Below are 21,481 nucleotides of genomic sequence, written 5' to 3'. Positions count from 1 at the left end.
TCCAAACAAACCAAAGCTCATCGTTTTAAAATAAAGCAGGGTTGGCCCAACCTTTTTTTTTAAACAAAACCATGACCCACTGTTTTAAAAAAAACAAGGTCATCCCAATATTTTAAAATAAAACTATGGTCCACTGATTTAAAATAAAATAGGGCCGACCCATTTTTTTAAAAACACGTCAAGGCCGGCCCACTTTTTCACCTCAAGGCCCAAGCCCATGATCTTAAAATAGAATAGGGACGACCCTTTTTTTTTTTTTTAAACACATCAAAGCCCAAACCAAATAAACAAGGCTGGCCCACTTTTAAAAAACACATCAAAGCCCACACACTAAACAAGCCCAATGGGTTGACTCACCCGAGTCAACCCTAAACTAAACTCACTGGGTTTCGGGCAAGTTAGCTCACCCTAAAACCCATTCACCTCACTTGAATCACAGCATCAAGCACACACTCTACAAATCTGAACACACCAAACACACATCACAATTTGAAAAAAAAAAACCCACTCAAGTATGAACACAAAAATCAACATTCATCGCAATTTGAACACACACGTACATCATAAATATGAACAAAAACCATACACAAAACACAGATCTAAACATTCACCTGCACATAAAAACACCATTTGATGTAGGACGGGGGAGGGTTCTTTGGTGATGGCCGTGTGGGTGATGGAGGGGATGCCGTGAAAATGGGATATGAATGGAATCGATGGATAACTAGTGGTCTCACACCACCTGATATCTAAGGAGAATGATTGTAGGCTCTCGCCACTCAATCACAAGGGTCGGAACAAAGATATACAAGCCTCACAAAGACAAAGTCTTTAATTCAATAACAATATTTGTTGTCTGCTTCTTACAATGATACATGACATACTTATAGACTTAACAAGGGGAAGGGGAAAAACACAACAATAACTAGTTAAGCTAGCATGGGAGGAAAATTACTAAACACACTAACAATTCCCATACAAGCATGGGAGACAAAAGAAATACAACACAACTCTCAACACTCCAACTTACAAGACTCACAACTTTCCAACACATTAAAGACTCCTATTTTCTAGACACAATAAATAATAAGCACACACTTGGAAGCTTGCTTGTCTTGCAATAATACAAAATAAAAATATAAGTCAAAGGGGTGGCCCAAGCCATGTGGGCCCCAATGGAACCGTGTGGGGCCCACAAGATCATGTGAGCCATATAGGTCTTGATCTCGGATTTGCTTAGTCATCTCAACTCGGATCTTTCTCATACTGAAACGTCTTCTAGATACTCCATGAGTCCCTGCAAAGTAGTTATGAACAAAAGAGCATCTAGAGATTGTCCATGTGTTAGCATGTCGGCAAAGGAAATGTGGACATCAGGAAGCCGTCCTTGTGTCACAACATCTGAAAATGACATAGGTAGGGCATGTTGATCCTCATCATCTCTCCCGAACCCAAAATAATTCTTCTCCAAAGAATTAAAGTCGAAGTAGTGGGAGTAACATTCCAGGCTAAGATGAAGGAGGTCTTCCTTATGATTCCAGCTCCTTTCGGTAAGTGGCTGGCCTCTCCACTTGACCAAGTACTTCCGGTATGATCCAGATTGAGTGAACTTTTCCTTGTCATCCAAGATTACATCAAGGTTCTTAGGCATGGGTAAGGATAAAGACAAAGGCAATGTCGGGTTTTCAGGTTCAAGAGGAGTGGGGAATGGAGTGGGGTCACCTACTGAACATTCTTCAAAAGAAGATGCTATAAGAAATGAAGTTAGATTTTCAATATTGAAAACATTGCTTATGCTAAAATCAATAGGAATATCAAGCATGTAAGCATTAGAACCAGTTTTCTTTTAAATTTTGAAATGATCCATCTTGTTAGCATATAACTTCCTCACATTTCCTAATGGGATCCGCTCAGGACAAATACAGAACATAACCATATCACCCTTTGAAAATTATTTCAACCTACAATGTATGTCAGCAATATATTTATAATGTTCATGATTCAAATTAATCTTCATTCTTATTTCAGAGTGTAGATTGTGTATATGCTTTGCAAAAGCATTAGTCGGCTCACTCACTCTAGACTTAAGCGTTAGTGGAATAAGATGTACATGCTTCCTAGGATTATATCCTGTGACAACTTGAAATAGGCTAAGGCATATGGTCCTATCCACTGAACTATTGAATGCAAAATTGACCACAGGAAGGCATAAATCCCAAGCTAGGGTATTCTCAACTACCTTACATTTCAATAGGTCCCTAAGGCTCCTATTCACTACTTCAACTTGCCAATTGGTTTGCGGGTGATAAGCACTAGGACATTTAAGTTTGGTACCTAACATGGTCCTCAAGGCTTTCAAGAAGTATCCTATGAGCTGTATATCTCTACTGGAAACAATGGTTTTGAGAAACCTAGCTATTCTCAATGACAATCTTGTTAGTTGCTCGATTATCGATGCATGTGCTCAAATTGTTATATTCCTTGGGATTAGGGAAAGTAGGGCAGGCAAGGGGACGTAAATTGTCATGACCTGAAATTTCTACCATTTTTTTTTTCAATATCTAATACCATAATTGTACGACTCGTACCACATTGGGGGTACTGGGTTTACCTGTCTAAATCTCATTTCATAACCAATCAGCAGAATCATAAACATAAAATCTTGAATACAATACCAGAGTTCTATTACCATCATATTTACATGCATAAATTCTCCAAAAACTTTATTACAACCCCACTGCACAAAAACATGTCTAACTGTATACATAACAATTTTCACTAGTATTCACTTTTGATAACACTATATATACCCTGCTCTGAAGCGCTAAACTCAATTCCCACAATGTCCTAAAATGTTAAAATATTTGTTGGGGTGAGACACCTCTCAGTAAGATGGAATATTTTATTATCAGTGTGTGGCAACATGAGTTTTAGTGTATAAAAATCACACCCATTAAATCAAAAACTTCAACTGAGAAATCATATATGTAGATATTTTTGGTAATATATACTTTTCTCAAAACACGCTCTAACTCAACAAATTTCTCTATGTAAATAAATCAACATATATAGATGTAAGAACCTCCCTTGTAGGGCTAACTAGCTAATGACATGCCTCCCTCCATGCTGGGTCGTGCGGCTCGAAGGCTAGACTTAACCATGGTTGGCCTACCACCAGGCTAAGTCAACTTCAACATATATCTATAGTACGATTTGCCTACCGCAACCTAGTTCGGACTCCAGGGGTGGTCTACAACACTTTACAGGCCAAATCGACTGTCTACCACCAACACTATCATACTAGACTACTGTGGTTGCACTCTCTGCCATTTCACTATAGCTACAGTACCGTGCTCTATACATAATTGGTCCACCATCGTTCTTAATTCATATATATTGTAGTTTTCATAGTATTATATAATAACAATATAACGAACTCCTTATATCCTGCCAACGTTATATTGGTATTTATATAATGAACAATATAGCGACCTCCTCATAACCTTCCAACGTTATATTGCAATTTTCATAACCAATAATATAACAAACTCCTCATATCTTGCCAACGTTATATTGCGGTTTTCACAACAAATAGTATCATAACCTCATTTTCATAAATCTGTATAAAACCAATCAAATCACATCCTGGTATAAAATCGTCATTTCCTATCTCAGTATAAAACAACATATCATAACTAGAAAAATCATCATATTTAACCAAACCATAAAAATCCTCCTCATGCCACACAATTTTTGACTGATAAATTATAACATTATAACTGCTTAGGAAAATATAAATTTTGCTGAAATAAAGTATCATTATCTCTAGGGTTTTTCTTAAATTCAAACACCAGATTTTCTAAAAAAACATATATATATATATATATATATATATATATAATAATACCGAATTTCCATTTTCACATGCCTAAATATTCAGAGAAACATATATAATATTTTTGTAAACATATGCTTAACATTAAACGGTTGAATTCCTGAAATTTCCTGACACAACCTATTCCCCTTACCTGTTTAGTAAGGAAGTGTCTGCGAAAATCCTACACCAATGCCTAGGGCATTAGGAGCACAAATTTTTTGTAATCATTTATTTTAATTTAATTAGCTGAATCCTGGGATAATAACTATTGCAACATACCTAGGCTCACACACTCCCGTTAACCCATTAAATTCTAAAAACAACTGACAAATTCATCTTCCTTACCTCAACCTTTGAGTGGTGCCTAGAATCCCCAAACAGCTAATCTGCTCCGATTAAACTGCATAAAATCGACTCTGGGATCCCAAAATAATGTTTCTCTGCTGATCTAGGCTGAAATTGGGGAGAAAATTGAAAAGAGAGAAAGGGAGTACCATAGCCCTAGGAGAAAGAGAGAGAGAGAGGGTATTTTCATTTTCCTAAAAAAAATTTGACTTGAGTTCCATTTATAGGTTTCTATCCCAGGAACTGTCGATGGTTTGGTTTTTAACCAAACCATTTCTTACTGTTTTACCCTTACCTAACCGCGGTAAAACAAAATCGTCAACGATTTTCTGAGCTCACCCAAAACCGTCGACGGTTTGGTCTGTACCAAACCTATTTCCCCCCTTTTCTTAATTATTATTATTATTATTATTATTATTATTATTATTATTATTTTTTAGATCTCTACATAAACTCTTTTGAACAAAATCACGTTCCATCAATTCATTCACTTGTTTCAGCTCCTCATGTTTTATCGCGTTCACTCTATAATGTGGTAAATGAGGTAGGGATAAATAAGGAACAAGGTTAGTGACATGTTGATCGTGTCTCATGAGAGATGACTCACTAGGTGGCTCAAAGATGACGTCCTTAAACTCAGAAGGTTGACACATGGCCCAGTTGGTTGACCAGACTCCTTCCCCCCTTGAACCAGTTGACCCGATCAGACCATTCAAACCAGTTTATTTATTTTCTTATTTATTTGCTTTATTATATTATTTATTTAAATTTTAAATTGATAAAAATAGTATAAAAATCACAAAAAATCAGAAAAAATAAGAAAATTTTGGGAAAAATACTTTTGAAGTCAAGAAAAATATTTTGGGTCATTTTGAGTTGGGAAATAAGGAAATATTCTTCGAAAATCCCAGAAATTTTAGAAAAAATGTTAAAAATACTCAGAAAAATTCATATTTTTTTTTTAAAAAAAATTCGGGAATATTTATCCAAAGTCTTTTTTTGAGAACCAACTAGTTTGTCAAAGTTTTCTTTCCCATTTGTAAAGTTATAGATTATTTTGGAATAATCTTCTACTTTTCTTTCTAAACTAGTAATTTTTAAATCCTTCTCATTTTCAAAAGTGACTTGTGATTTCAGGTCTTCTAGTTCTTTTGACAGTTTTTCAGTCTTATTCTCTATTGAAGCAATGTATGAGTCTTTTTCCTTTCAACAGTGTGATTTGACTCTAATTTCTTTACTAATGTTTCATTCTCACTTTTCAATGTGATGTTTCGTTTGGACATCCTAACAAAACTTTTATGTAATTTAAATAGTTCAATTTCCAACTCCGTGTATGAGGGCATGCTATCACATGATTCATTGCAGGATTCATCACTAGATTCAATAAACGAATCAGAGTAAGAGTTTACCTCATTGTTTAGTGCCATAAGGCAGAAGTTTGTCACCTTCTGATCAGTTAAGTCACTTTTTGAGCTGCTTGAACTGGAGTCATCCCAAGTTGTGGCCTTCATTGCCTTCTTTTTCTTCTTCTTAGGATCCTTTTTAAGCTATGGACAATCAGGTTTAATATGACCTACTTTCTTGCAGTTGTAGCAAGTAGGAGGTTCTGCTTTTGTTTCTTCGTTGTCCATCCTAGATCCTTGGAATTTTGTAGTGAATTTCTTATTCTTTTTAAAGAACCTACCAAATCTTTTGGTGATCAAGGCTATATCTTCTTCATCTTCCTCATTACTTGAGCTTTCTTTGGAAGCTTTAAGTGTGATGGATTTCTTAGCTTTGCTATCTTCAATTGCTCTTTCATTTATGGTCATCTCGTATGTGAGAAGTGATCCAATAAGTTCATCTAAGGTTATATCGCCTTTAAGTTTCTAACCTCAGCAATTTCTGTGGCCTTAGGTTCCTATATGGATGGGAGTCCTCTGAGGATTTTCCTAACCATCTCATATGTGGGTTAGTTCTTTCGTAGTGCGTTGAGGGAATTTATGATGTGAGTGAACCTAGTGTACATACTAGATATGGATACATCAGGGTTCATTCTAAATGCTTCATACTTCCTAGTGAGTATGTCTATTCTACTATCCCTAACATCTACGGTTCCTTCATAAATTATTTTTAACTTCTCCTAAATTTCTTTGGCACTCTTATAGCCCATTAGCCTATTAAATTTGTTTGTGTCTAATGCACAATAAAGTGCATTAATGGCACTTGAATTTATTTGCATAAGCTTGATGTCGACCTCATTCATTTCACTTTCTTCCTTAGGGACTTCTTTATTTTCAATGAATTTAGTAGGCAAGTAATTTCCCTGGACAACAACTCTCCAAGCCCTCCAATCCATGGTTTGATGAAAAATTCTCATCCTTTGTTTCCAAAAGGTGTAGTTAACATCGTAAAATATTGGAGGCCTTGTGGAGGATTGACCTTCACCAAATGGGGACACACCTAGGTTTGCCATTTAGATCCTTGTGCAACTACTTATTAGGATTTATTGCCACCTATGCTTTGATACAAATTGAAAGTCGAGGTGTAATCCCAAAAGGGAGGTGAATTGGGTATTTTAAAATTTTTTGTGTGGAAGCTTAATCTATTTTAATTTTTTTTTCACAAGTGATCTAAATACGTTAATGATCACAGAGTATTTTCAGCAAACAACTATACCAATACCAATATTCCTAAATATGAGAGAGCCTAAATTTATATATCAATATGTAATCAACTACACACTATTGACAATACTTACGACAGATTAATATTGATAAAAATATTGCTTGGCCACACAAGAGTTTATGCTAGACCTTGAATGAGTAATGAACCAATGCAATAAGATACTAGCTAATTAAATCTAATTTAAATTCTTAACTACAACAAAGTTTTGTCAATATGGGTATTCAAATCATTCATAGCATTTACAAATTAAAGTAAAACATTTACAACATACACAACAAATATATTTCAAGAACAATATGCTTGGAAAATAAAAGAGGTAAGGAAAGAGTGACACCAGAATTTTTTACAAGGTTCGGCAACCGTGCCTACGTCCTTGCCTCAAGCTACCTACTATGAGGATTCACTAATCCCTCCGTTCAATAGGTAGAGACACCTCTCTCTTTCAGTAGGCGGAGAAGCCTCTCAAGCGAAAACAACCCTTCCGCTTGCCAACGATACAATCACAGAGCCGTCACTTTACATAGGGAAATCAAGAATTAATTTTTGTACAAAGAAAACTCTCTAACTAGAGCGAATTTGTACACAATAAACACTACAATACTCTTAGAAGGTATTTTCTAAGAAGCTCAAATATATTGGCTCAGTTTTTTGGGTTTTTGAAAGCTTAAAACTTAAAGGGATTAACCAGAAAAATATTTTCAGCAAGAACGGGGCACAACAACAATTTTCAATGTAAATCAATGTGTTCTCTCTTGCCCTAACACAATTAAGGTTAGCTATAAATAGCTAGGTTTGAATTATGACCGTTTGTGCAGGTTTTGGTTACATTATATATTTGAAAATCAAAAATATTTTTAGTCGTTCGCGAAACGTATCGCGTGCTTCGGTCTACTGAATTGGGAGTTCAGTCACCCGAACCAATTAACTGTATGTTCAGTCGCCCGAACACGTTTGGTTGACTAAACTTGACGTTCGATCGCCCAAACCAACACTGTTTAGAACTTTATAATGGCAATAGCCATTGGGTTGACTGAACCAATGGTTCGGTCACCTGAACTCTCCGATGTCGAACCAGTTTGTTCATACTTTTGCCTTTGGTTGACTGAGCACTTGCCTCAGGCGCCCGAACACCTTGAAATTCAATATTCCTTTATATTTTTTATTCCAAAACTGATTTTTATCCTTTTGAAATATCATTTAAACTTTGTAAAAATATTTTCCAAGAATTCAAAAGGTATCTAAGTGCCAAATAAATATCCTATGAGCTTCAAACAAAGACCAATTGAGAAGTACTTACATAAGGTCTAGTTTACAAAGCACATTATAAACTAACTATATCTTCATATCCTTAAGCTGGATCTTCATCCAAGCTTTTCTTCAATAGCCATCTTTGATTTACTTGTGTTCTTCATGGCTTCTTCATAATACATCTTTCATTGTACTTTTAAACTATAATACTTGTAAATACACTTAATAGTACAATTAGATGCATTGATTTGTCATTATCAAAACGAGATTAAACTTTGTTAGATCAATAGACGCATGTTCAGTTGGTCATAATAAAAGTTTTGAGCATGATTGTGAATTTCAGTGTAAACGAAGACCAAATTTTTGAAAGATTTTGATCATTATGAAAATTAGACATTTCGAGATTCATGGTCTTGTTGGATTTTTGAAGAACTATATTTTTAAACTGGCTTTGATGTCCAAATTGTGAATTAATTTTGCAAAACTCATACCCCACCTTTTCTTTTTAATATTGACCAAGGGGAGCTATTATTTTTTTCAAAGCATGGATAGTTTTTAGCTAGATATATTTTAACTTATGACCATGCAACAATTGCCATATCAAACTTTTCTATTATAATTTTGGCCATGTAAAATTTTTAAACTTATTGTATTTGTGTGCAAATGGAATTACTTACTTGATTAGGAATTTTATATTTGTTTTACGAGTTTATCCTATTTTTGAGAATAAGTTGTTATCATAAAAAAAACAGAAGATTATTAGCTCTAAAATTTCATGAACCTAGTTTTGATAATAAGAAACTATTTTCGATTGATAACTTTGTGTTTAAAGTTGTAAATCTATTAAACCATTATGTGTGAAGATTTGATAGAAGACTTGCACTTGTTAAATCTACACACACGCACTTGTGTGTATACAAACATAGCCTAGCTAATTTGGTAATTCAAAAGAAGGATCTAAAAATAAATAATATTAAGAACAAATTAAAATTTTTAAAGCAAATAAAATATGGTGAGCAACATTCTAGTCTAAATATTTATTAACTACTTTAAATTCAAATTTTAAGATGCACTATAGAAATCTTATTCTAAAGTTTTGGGAATGGTAAACGAATTCAAATTATAATTAATTATTTTTTATAAATAACTATTCATATCCAAGAACTCACTACATAAGTGTGATGTTAAAAGTTATTTATAAAAATGGATGCTTTATTTATTCAACGTAATATATTATTATAACATCATGTGAATATAAGTACATGAAAAATCTTTAAAAATATAGGATATAATATGACACAAATATTCTATGAAAAATTATGAGTAGTATTAAATTTTAATATTTGCATAAAATTATGGTTAAAAAATTAATAAGTATTTTTTTTTAAATTTTATGAAAATCTCAATATATGACTTTTTTCATGAAAAAATAAATAACTTTATTACAATTTCTAAATTGTGATATTCTACCAATACTCTTAATTATTGTTATTTTTTTTACTTAATGATTGATTAATGATTTTTTAATTTAAAATTAAAATTTATTATTTAGGAGGTACTTCTAGTTCAAGCATTTTATTTCTAAAATTTATTTGTTAGAAATATATTATTATTATCTAAATGATGTTGGACACTTGACAATAATTTTAGAAGGTATTAGTGTAATTTACCTATTTTATTTTAGGAAGTCCATTTTATTTAATATTTATAATACTATTACATTGATTTTTAATTTAATGAAACAAGCATTTTCAGGTCCAAATATTTACTTATTGAAAATAAATTTTAAATATATATATATATATCTAATGTCATTGAGTTTTTTTCCTTCTTTTTTTTGGGTTCAAACTTTAATACATCTAAAATTGATTTTATAAATGAAATTTTATCTAATTTATGTTGAATTTATTTTCTTTTAAGAATGTTTTTTATTGCTTTTAAATATTGAGATATTTTTTAGCAAAATGTTTTACTTTATTCATACTGATTTATTACAATATAGATATAAATGTAAATTTCTATACAACATGTTATTTTATTTTATTGTTTTAGCCAAAATGAAAAAAAAAAAAAATCATTAGTTCAAACATTTAATTTTAAAAATTTTAATGATAATTTTATATAATTTCAGTTGAGGTCAATTAATCCCATTTTTTTTTTTATTAAATGGAATGACATTTTTACATTCAAACTATAATATATCTAAAATAGATTTTATAACTGCAATTTTATCTAATTTATGTCAAATTTATTTTCTTTTAGAAATGTTTTGTATTTCTTTTGAAATTTAGGGATAATTTTGCACAAAATGTTTAACTTTACTCATGTTTTAGATAAAACTATAAACCTATGAGTATTCTCAAACAATTTATTTGAAATTAAAAAAAAAAAACCACTCGTTAATTGATCATTAAGTAAACAAAAAATAAAAATTATAAATATTTTAGGTAGTGAATCACAGTTTATAAATCAAAATAAATTTATTAATATCATCATTGGAAGAATTAATAAATTAATATTTTTAAAATAACAATAACAAAAATTTTGTATATTAAATTTCTTATCTATAATGATATATAAATATTGAACTTAATATTTTGTGTAATGGAAATTAGAGCATTCCTTTTGTATAATATCTTCTGTTTTTTAAAAGATTTTTTATCTGATGTAGTTTGAAAATAATATAATTTCTTAAAATAAAAATTTTTTAAAAAATTTATAAATTCTTAACAATTTATTTTAAATTAAAAAAAAATACTCATTAATTGATCATTAAGTAAACAAAAAATAATAATTATAGATATTTTAGGTATCAAATTACAATTTATAAAATAGTATAAAATTCTTAATATCATCATTAGAAGAATTCATAAATTAATATTTAAAAAATTAAATAAAAATTCTACATATTAAATTTCTCATCTGCAGTGATATATAAACATTGTACTTAATATTTCATCTAATGATAATTAGAGCAATCTATACAAATATTTCATGCAACTAGAGCAATCTATTGTGTAATATCTTATATTTTTCAGAGGTTTTTTTTTGTTTCTTTATCCCCACATTTACATGCAACACATGATAGATTTGCTACCATATATATAGATGTAGATAACTATACATAATGTTAGTTTGTTTTATTTTATAACCAAATAAATTTTTTTTTAAATTTTTGCTTGAACATAAAACTTCTAAGCATTCTAAAAATAATTTACCAATTTTGATTAAACTTTGCTTACATATATTATAGAAATTAACTTTTTTTAAGAACATTTGGTCTTTCAAAAGATAAAAATATATGTTATGCATATATACATATAGAGTACAGAAGTTCATTTCTTTTTAAAATTTGATCCAATAGGTTCCGTTAGATAGGAACAGATACTGGAAACTCTCGGATAGAGTATTCAAACAGAAAGATCCATTAGATAATGAATTATTGGTTCTAAGCCATCTCCGTCGATTAATCAACAATTCGAAGTGCTTTTATTGCATATTCTTGATGAATCAACATGTTGATCTAATAAATATTTAATTTTTAACATAAGGATACTTCTGTCCGTCCACAAATTAATTTATAATCAAGAATTTGTATTCTTTTTTCTCAAAAAATATGAATATTTTTGTCCACTGAAATAATTGACTACTAGTACTTTTATAAATAATATAGATACAGATACCAAATTGGTGCTTCTTTTGGGGATGATAGGGTGGGAAACATCATGCCATGGAACACTACTTGCTTAGTTGCTTTGGCCTTTGGATAATTACTCCTCCAGCACCATAGAATACACAATTAAAACTAGTAGTGGTAAGGTATGTAATATTTAAGCTCAAATTGGCACTTGGGTTTTTCAGTTCCTGAAATTCCATACCAGTGTGTTCGTGGACCCAACTCATCTTACCAAAAAGAAAAGGACTCGATTTCCATTAAGAAAATATTTTTGTACTATTTTCTCTTCTTCTGGGATTGGCAAGCTCTATTAAGCCAATCCACCATCAAGCTTCCCCTTCTACTGACCAAAGAATTCAACTATAATATAACGACAAAGAATAGAAACCGAGGTCCTTTCAAACTATATAAAGTACAGCTTCACGAAAAGCTTCTATGCATTAAAGAGCTTCCTGAATGGTCCATCCTTCCTATCTTTAGCAGCCTCAGTTAGGGCTAGGAACCTCTTGAACCCTGTTGTGGCTGCACCTCGTCCAAGTGCTGCTGCTCTCGTTAAAACATCCTCTCTTGAAGTGATAATTCCTATTGACGTTGGACTAGGCACGACGGGAGCAGCAGGGACTATGGCAGCGATTGGGATAGCAGACGGGGCAATTGAAGGCTGTGTAATCCCTGATCCACGTTTGTTGAAGTCATCTAGTATACTTTGCTGGTCAGCTTTTTTAAGGCCCTGCACATAAAAGCGATGCATGGGTTCAATTCATTGCTAAACATTGCTTGTCTTGTAACCACGGTATTCCTCAGCGAAAAGTGAGGATTTATCAATAAATAAATGGAGGTGCCGGCCTTTAAAAAAAAAAAAAAAATGTCAATCAAGGAAGCAGCAGAACCACCACAAACAGAACCATGCTTAGATCATGTGATTGCAAGTGTTGCTCCAGCTTTTAAAAGATCACAATATGAAGTTTACAAGAGGTATTCTAATTTTTCTTCAAAACTATATTACTAAAAAGTCAATTGAAGATAATCAACATGAACCTGCATCCAAGAGTTCTCACAAATGCATTTGAGCATGAGACGAGCATCAACTGCTCTTTTAGATGGGACATAATTGGAAGAAGGGCAGGAAAGCACCATTTGAGATTAAAAATATAGTGGGAGATATAAGCCAAGCTCAAGGATGAATTATTTCCTTCCAACAAGAATTACTGTATGGAACCCAGGGAATTTTTTTTTTTTGATGATAAAGAAGAGTTCATTAATAGAATAAGAAAAAACATCAAGACAGCTCCTTAAACAATGTCAGGAAAATTCAGAAAAAAAAACATAAAGGTACAACCTACAGACTAAGGAACAACTTACAGACAAAAGGACAAAGGAGAAAGAAAAATCACAAACTAGCATTCCAAACATAATGCCAATCTTGCTGAATATCAGAAAAGCTCACCCCTTAAAAATCCCTTCTCCCGTGCACCAAAGAGAAACCAAATAATATCTTTTCCCAAACCAGCACCTGAGCCCATCCACAATCCCTAGAAAAATGTGAGCATTACGCTCCATCCACAATCCCCAAAAAACTGACAAAAAGCAAATTTCTAAAGCGCTGCCCTTTCCTTTTTTCTACAAAATCCAACAGAAGTCACTGCCAAAAAATCCTCCACTGTCTTAGAACTCACCCAAAATTCACCTAAAATACCATATTATAGCTGCTTATTCCAGACACTCACCCAAAGCATAGTCACAATGAATGAACAGATGCGATGATGATTCTGAACCATTAAAGCAGAGAACACATGTCTGGAGATATAGACTTCAACAAGGGGACTTTGGCCTTCCAAATGGAACTATAGAGCAGAGAATAAAAATTCGACCAATTCAAAAAATGACAAAAAGATTTACACGAATAAACCCCCCCAAGGACCCAGAGATCAAGATTGCCTATCCTCCTATAAAGAAAAACCCAGGAAAATTATTGTTCATGCTACTGACACAAGGTTTCTGTTCACACTAATGTGGCAGCCTGCCAGCCGCCTCTACTTTTTTTAAGGTATCTGTTGGTTAATGTTGAACCTTTTGGTTCATTTTATTTGGTATTGTTGCAATTAGTTTCAGTAAGTGCAGTAATTTATTATAAAGTTTTTAAAGAATAGTTTCATTGTAAATAAATGATTAGGACTCATTGTAAGCAGCTAGACTTCCAGTAAAATTTCAGCCTTTGGCATTTATGTTTGCTCAACAAATGAGCTCCTTCTAAGAAACATAGGCTTTCGATGGAACAACAAATTAAATTCTTCTCACTGTTGTTGGCTGCATCAAGTATGCCAAAAGGGTATGCTCTTTGTGTGGGTATGTGGGTGTATGAGAAGATGTTGCTAGTAACCTTGAGTTCCAGAAGTGATGAAGCACCTTCAAGCTAGACAATCATGTTGTAAGGGTCACAAGGTCAATAATTTCAATTCTCCCCAAATTTCAGGACTACAGAACCATGGAAACTTCACTTCTGATTTAAAAATTAGGTGTTGTGAGGGTCACAAGGTCTTAAATTTAGGTTGGAGTCAAATTTCAGGGCTTTAAACTACAGAAACATCATTTTGATTTTGACATGGACTTCAATTTTAAAAAATGACGGAAATCAGTTGTGAACATGAAATTTTTTATGGAACTTCATGTTAATAGTGAGAATAATGCATGATTTAGAAGTGAAATATTGCAAATAATGTCAAATATGTGATGGGTAAGTGGGTGTATTAAAGATAATAAATTAATATAATGAATTTAATAAATTAACTAAACATTATTTAATGTTCAAATACATCTTAAAAGGTCTAATACAAGGTTGTAAACAGCATGAAAGCTGAATATTGCATAAACTTCAAAATGACAGCTAAAATTCCAATCCATATCCTAATGATAAACTGATCACGTAAGAAGCCAATTCATAATAAAATTCATAGAGTCAAGTCAGAAATAAAAATTAACAAACTATTAAAAAACTAATTTAAAAATTTTAAAACTGGTATATGGTTGTAATTATTACGCACTTTTATTAGGAAGCCATAAATAATAAATTATTAGAAAAATCAATAAGTTGACTTAGTTCTTCAAATATATACGTGCATTTAAGTATTTTAAATGAATGATCAAAACAAAAACTATCAGTTTGAAAGCTAATGATCCAACTGTTATGCATTTGAATAGAAACTAAAATTATATTCAAGACGAAAAGCTTGTTAAATGATTAAAAAAAAAAAAATCAAAGAGTTTGAAATTTAAATGCTTCACATTTCTTTACTATTTTATCAAGCTGACGTATAATACAATTCAAAATTTACTAAACTTCTCAATGTCTCATTTCCGTTCTTTAAATTCCATTAAATAACCTCATTTTCTATAGAATTCTTTAAAATTTTCAATTTCAAACCAAGATTCTCAAGAGCTAGAAATTTCTGTAAAAATATTGTAATACTAATATTACAATGAGTTAGGAGATGTCTAAAACTTGAAATTTTTAGGTGCAATGAAATTTTATTCTGTAGTAATCTTTGGACAAAAATATATTTGATATTTCAGGATTTCAATGAATTTTGAATATTGAAAGAAATTTTTTGTAAAATGGAACATTTTAGAAATTCATGACCATGGTGACGCATGTGGTGATTAAGGAATATAATATTATGCTCTGGTCTTTGACAATCATTAGACGATACATTCACTAAAGCTTTTCGCTCTTCACAAGTAATGCATGTAGGATACTAATAATCCTAACCATATTGGACATGGCATTCTATCCTTTCTCCATAGTATAGTGGAGACAGACTGCTACGTTTACCATGTCATACATAATCTCAAACCCAAAGTGCGCCCTAGCTCAAGCAACCTCCCGCAGCTCTATTTAATTTACCTTTTTCTCCAAGTCACTGTTCACTTTATCCTTCTCATTTTTTTTCCCTGCAAACAAACTAAATAATCCCTCAGGAGTCATTGCAAAAAGCTTGTTGACGGAAGTCCCTAGGACAACTCCAATATAATTTTCCAATCGAATCGTTCTCAGATTTAGATTCATAGAGGGATAATGAGGTACGTACCCTGCTCCATTGTAGGGCAGGATGAGCCCATCATGAATCATGATTGGACATCCTGTCCCTTCCAAAACCGAAATTTTTCTACAGCCTAATGTTCATCTAAAGCAACATCATGGCATTGCAGACGCAGGAAGTGCAGGCAAGAATGGTGCAAACGAGATGTTTTTTCAAGCCAGAAGAAGGGATAACCTCCGAATTAGTCAATGAAGGGAATGAAATCACCCAACCAACAGGGTGATACACTTGGATCTGCTGCCATAGTGTCTTGGAATTAAAGTTAATCAATAACTGAACATTAAATATAAGGAAGAAGCAATTCACTAAAAGGGAAACATAGAAAATGAGATTCAAAGGCTTAGCAACCTCTTGATTCTAGAATTCCCTGCGGATCTGATTTCTCTCCTAAATTGTATGAAAATAGATTGCTTACAGTTACAAGACACTAAACAGGTATACACATAGAGGTTGCATAACCCTAGAATGCCTGCCCTTATTACTCAGATAAACTTTTCAAATCTAAAGCCTTCAAATTCATTAAGAAGTTAGATGAAAAACACACGACCTTTCTGAATAGTCTAAAAGAAAGACAACAATTATGGTCAATTAAACACCAATGTATAGCGTAAGACAGAACCTTGAGTGAAGAAAAGAACAACTACAAATAAAAGAACTCCAAAAGAACTTGGGCGAGTCAAACAAACTAGTGGGGGGACCTGTTGATGCCACCACATCAGACTGTAAGCAATGTCTAGTTGCTCTATTTTGTTGGACTATATAGGTTTTATCTCATTTTGATAATGACAAACCAAGGCATCTAATTGTGCTACTAAGTATGTTCACAGGAATTATGGTATTAAGCACAATAACAAGATGCAAATTGGGAAGCCATGAAGCATACAAGATAATATTTGGCTTTGATCATGGAGCGCATAAAGACCAAGCTTGAAGACTTGATATGATCGATGGAGCTTATAAATACCAAGCTTGAAGACTATTGATATGATCAATGGAGTTTATAAAGACCAAGCTTGAAGACTAACAGAATTGTTCTTCATGTATATTGCAAATAGGACTTATGTGAGTACACTACTATTGATTATGTGAAGAAGCTCTTAGGCACTCTATATTTCATGATCTATCATTTTCTAAAAGTGCAAAAATTATTTCAAAGTGTCAAAATCATTTTTGGAATGAAAAATTAAGGGTCTTGAGGCTTCAGAAAGTTCAAGAGATGGAAGCAGAGTAATCAATCGACCATATCGCCACTGGATGAGCACAATGTGTTCCAGGAAGTTCGGCGACCGAACCTCAGAGGTTGGGCTACCAAGTCGTTACTGACTTTCTCAATTTCCATCTCCAAGGAATTCTAGCGACCGAGTGTGCGGGATTCAACCCGCAACGGCTAGAAAACGGCTAGTTTTGAAAATGATAAATTATTTTTTAAAGGCCCAACAACCATAAAACGGCTAGTTCATTATCTTGCCTATAAATACAAGTTTCTAAACTTGTTTTAGGAGATGGAAAGGGATTGATATTGATTAGATTTGATTCATATTATTAGTGGTATCACTCATACATGAATCCAAGCTTTTGATCTTTGTTGAAAAACCTTTTCAAGAACTTTGCAAATTCTTTGTTCATCTTTCACGTGCTCACCTTCTAGTTACTCCTTGACCTTCATTCATAATCATTGGAGTGTATTAGTGTGATATTTTCATTACACTTATCCGCTCAAGTTTGGAGCATTCATTGTACATTAATTTCTATTGATTCCACTTTGAAAGGGCATCTCCGCCTAGTGAAGGAGGGATTGCAAAGACATCTCCACCTACTAAAAGAGAGAGGCATCTCCACCACTGAAGGAGAGAGGTTTCTCCACCTACTAAATGAGTGTTTAGTGGAATCCTTAAGGCAATGATGCAGGCAAGAATAGCTGAACCTCGAAAAAACACGGTTTATTCTCTTCCCTTAACTCTTTAATTTGAGAACATTTACATTTATACATTCTTATTTTGAATATTGATAGCATTTGCATATTTAGATCACTTGCTTAGATTGTGGTTAAAATAGTTTAAGTGCTAGCATAAATTTTTAAATATCTAATTCACTCCCCCCCCCCCCCCCCCCTTCCTTGGGATTACACCTCAACTAACATATTTAATTGTAGGCAAGAGAAACTAAGACAAGCAAAAGAATGAGGCTTCCAGCAAGCATCATGCCAGAGGAGAAGTTTTAACTGTTCGAGTACAAATCCTACTCATTTGACTTTTGACATTTTTTTTGGTTGCATGACACATCTTAGATCTTAGTTCTGAAGTAACAGAAACATCAAACAAAACTTCTAATGTAAATCATATATGAGCAAAAAAGAGTTATAATTGGGTATAACCTTGAGCTCTAGAATCCTCTGGAACTCCAAAGTTGTACCCTCTGGTAGTAGTGCATGATATGTATCACCCACAGAATCAACTGGAGACAGTATAACCTGTAGAAAAAGAAATTAGAAGAAAAAAAGAAGTTTCTTCAAAAGTAAACCCAAACAATGTTCTGATCCAACACCTTCAGAAGTGCTTCAGCTTTGCTCATCTCACGGCTTATAAATTTTGAGTAGTTAGCAGCACTTGATGTCTGCTAAAGAAAATAACGATACACAGTAAAAAAGAATTTTCAGCATCATGGGAGAAAGCACAGGTAAAACCATGAAACAATAGTTTAGTAACCATTTAAAAATAAAGACATTTATATTCAATAATGAACTTTATGGAGCACAAAAAACTTCTTGCCAAACAATCTTTAAGCTTCAGTGATTAATTTTTGTTGCCTGTCCAGAACAAAGTATCTTACATGGAAGTTGATAAATACCAGGCAAATGCTATGTTAATTGTCAATGAACATCTCAAAAAGGTATAAAAGCAATAGAAGGTTTCACATCAGGAAGTGAAGGCACAGGCATTTCCTGTCTGTGACATAAATCTCACAAATCCTTTTCCACCACTTCGCTTGAACAAGGCCATGATTCCTGTTAAGGATCAAGTAAAGACAACTAAGTATAAGCAACAATCAATCTTTGACTGAGCTACAGTGATGTGTTGCATAAGAAACAACCAAATTTTGACATGTCAACTAAGAAGGCCACACACGCACAAGACAATGATGACATAATGGTACAATAATTTGTTACAACTAACCAATCCATATATAATGGTGGTTACAGTGGCCTAATTAAAAAGGTAAGGATCATATTGACACAGGCCCCACACAAGTGTTTCCTAGTTACTTAGTCCTTCTGTAAAAACATTAGGATATCATGCATGAATGAATCTTAGTAATTGTCATTATGAGCGTCCCACTTCTTGGTGTAGGAAACCTGAAAGATACAACTCTTCTAGTCTTACTGCTGAAGAAAAAAAAATTACTAACTCTACCTCTCCATGTGGGCACTAACTTCTAGTAAAGCCCTTCTCATCCTAGCTGCAAATGCATCTTAACTTCATTATTTCAACCACTACCATTCTATGGACACGTAAGGAATTAAACATAGCCTTATATAACCCTATGGACATTTAGTTTATAGCCAATTTTTAGAATGTTATTACAGTAACCTAATAATTACATGCATTAATCAAACCACCATCTAAAATCACTAAAAAAGAAGAAAGCTCAATTCTCTCCCTATCATTCAGGAACCTCCAAAAATAAAAATCCCAAGAAGGCAATCAACAACAAAAGAAGAAAAACTGCTATTCTGCCCTGAGCTCAAATGGTAGATATGAGCAAAAAAGTGGACAAGGCAGCATTCCCCCAACCAGATATCTTTCTAAAAATGAGTATGAGAACCCTCACCTGAGACATACTAAGTATGGGGAATGAAGAGGGGATAAATCTGAGAGGATAGATCTCCGCGGACTTCCCAACGAACATGTAGATCCCAAATTAGTATCTCAACCATAATTTCAATATGAACTTACTTTTAATGACTCTATGCCAAAGGGATGAATCCTCTAAGGGGAACTGCCCAAGCTATGTAGCCAAGAGAGTAGTGTCTTTAGTCACCAAATTCCAAGACCCAAACCACCCTCTATCTTTGACCTACAAATGACACCTCGACTAACCAAATGATCCCTCTTATACCCAACCCTAGAACAAAGGAAATCTCTCATAATTTTCTCAAGCTTACTAGCAATCCCAATGTGAATCCTAAAAATAAGGATGCAAGACAAGCCTAAATAAGAGTAATGCAACCCCCAAGAGAAAATAAAGTACCATTCCAAGTATCTAGACACTTGGACACTCTATCTTCCATTGGATCATAAAATTAACCAACCTAGGATTACCACCAAAAGGGACCCCTAAATAAGACGACCCAATCCAAAATACCACAACCTGCAAACAAAGAAAACTCCCTAACTCAACCAGCAATCAAATTAATAGCAGAATGAAAGATACTTCGTGTGATTATGCATTTTCATAATTATATAATGCATATGTATTTAGTTGCATGTTGAGGAGTCAGCAGTCTTCTTCTTGGCATGTACACAGATGAAAGCCAATGGTGATGAGATAGAAGTGCATATTAAGAATAAGATCCGATAAGCTGTTAACCAATCTACTATCTCACCTGTTTTCCAAGGGAAGGAATATCTAGAAGAATTGTCTTCACGGCCTGAGTATCCAAAAGCATCTGCAATAGGGTAATACCAACAATTCAATCTAAAATAAAAAATTAAGTAAAATAAATTGATAAATTCTGATTCGTAAATAAAATAAGATACGAGTTTATACAACCATCATTAAGTATGTAATATTTTATGACCCTTCAAACAGGAATGTTATGCGACGTATTAACTAGGTCAAACTGTCGAAGTTATATTTTATATCTTGCTCATCATATTAACTTGGTTGAAGAGCATATGCTAAGGCCATTATATTTTGCATCTTGATAAACAATCCAAAAATCTGGGCAGATTGGGCCACTGTATTTATTTTTATTATATTTTAACTTCACAAAGTCAATTAATTTTGATATTAATTAAAATGATGTATGAAATGAATGAATTAATCCATAAGAGTGAATCAGGATATTTGATAACATAACATAAAGAAGCTAGCAACATAAACAAATGCATGCCGTAATTTGTTTCTTCACTTCACTGCTACAAAAACAGAAAACAGAAATGATACCAATCAGCCCCTAAGCTGTTGGTATATGGCCTTAAACCCCTTTCAGTAATTATTTGGGCATATCAAACCATAAAACACATGCTTGAAGTTTTCTAATTATTTTAAAAGAACAATAGTGGGAAATCAATTATTAATTAAATTAAATGAAACCATGAGAGAGAGAGAGAGAGAGAGAGAGAGACCATTTTCAATCCATGCACAAGGAAAATATCTTAATATAAAGTCTGACATTGAGGTTTAACTTCTATGATTAATAAAGGCAATGTATCATGCATGATTCAAAGAGAATATTTATATGCAGTGTAATTTTTTAGTTTCTAAGCTGCACCCCAACAAAAACAGCTTCAAGGTTATTCTAAGGGAAGCCTTCGCAGCTACGACAATGTATACTAATTGATCTTCCGT

General features: G+C 33.0%; 1 protein-coding gene across 2 annotated transcripts in view; it reads right to left on the bottom strand.

Moving 5' to 3' along the window:
- Positions 1-11,936: 11,936 nt before the first annotated feature.
- Positions 11,937-21,481, bottom strand: part of LOC131166237 (vacuolar protein sorting-associated protein 53 A) — a 116,459-nt gene continuing 106,914 nt past the window's right edge. The window contains exons 21-24 of one of the 2 annotated variants that reach the window (XM_058124585.1): positions 20,514-20,576; positions 18,455-18,526; positions 18,285-18,380; positions 11,937-12,543 (exon numbers count right to left, since the gene is read on the bottom strand). In XM_058124585.1, coding sequence (XP_057980568.1) covers positions 12,247-12,543; positions 18,285-18,380; positions 18,455-18,526; positions 20,514-20,576 — 528 coding nt within the window. In that variant the 3' untranslated portion in view covers positions 11,937-12,246. The remainder of the gene's footprint in view (positions 12,544-18,284; positions 18,381-18,454; positions 18,527-20,513; positions 20,577-21,481) is intronic. The other variant, XM_058124586.1, reaches the window with a different exon arrangement.

Source organism: Malania oleifera, chromosome 10 (genome assembly GCF_029873635.1).
Source record: "Malania oleifera isolate guangnan ecotype guangnan chromosome 10, ASM2987363v1, whole genome shotgun sequence".
NCBI lineage: Eukaryota > Viridiplantae > Streptophyta > Magnoliopsida > Santalales > Ximeniaceae > Malania > Malania oleifera.
The sequence above is the reverse complement of the archived record's forward strand: the minus strand, read 5'-3'. Positions and strand labels throughout refer to the sequence as shown.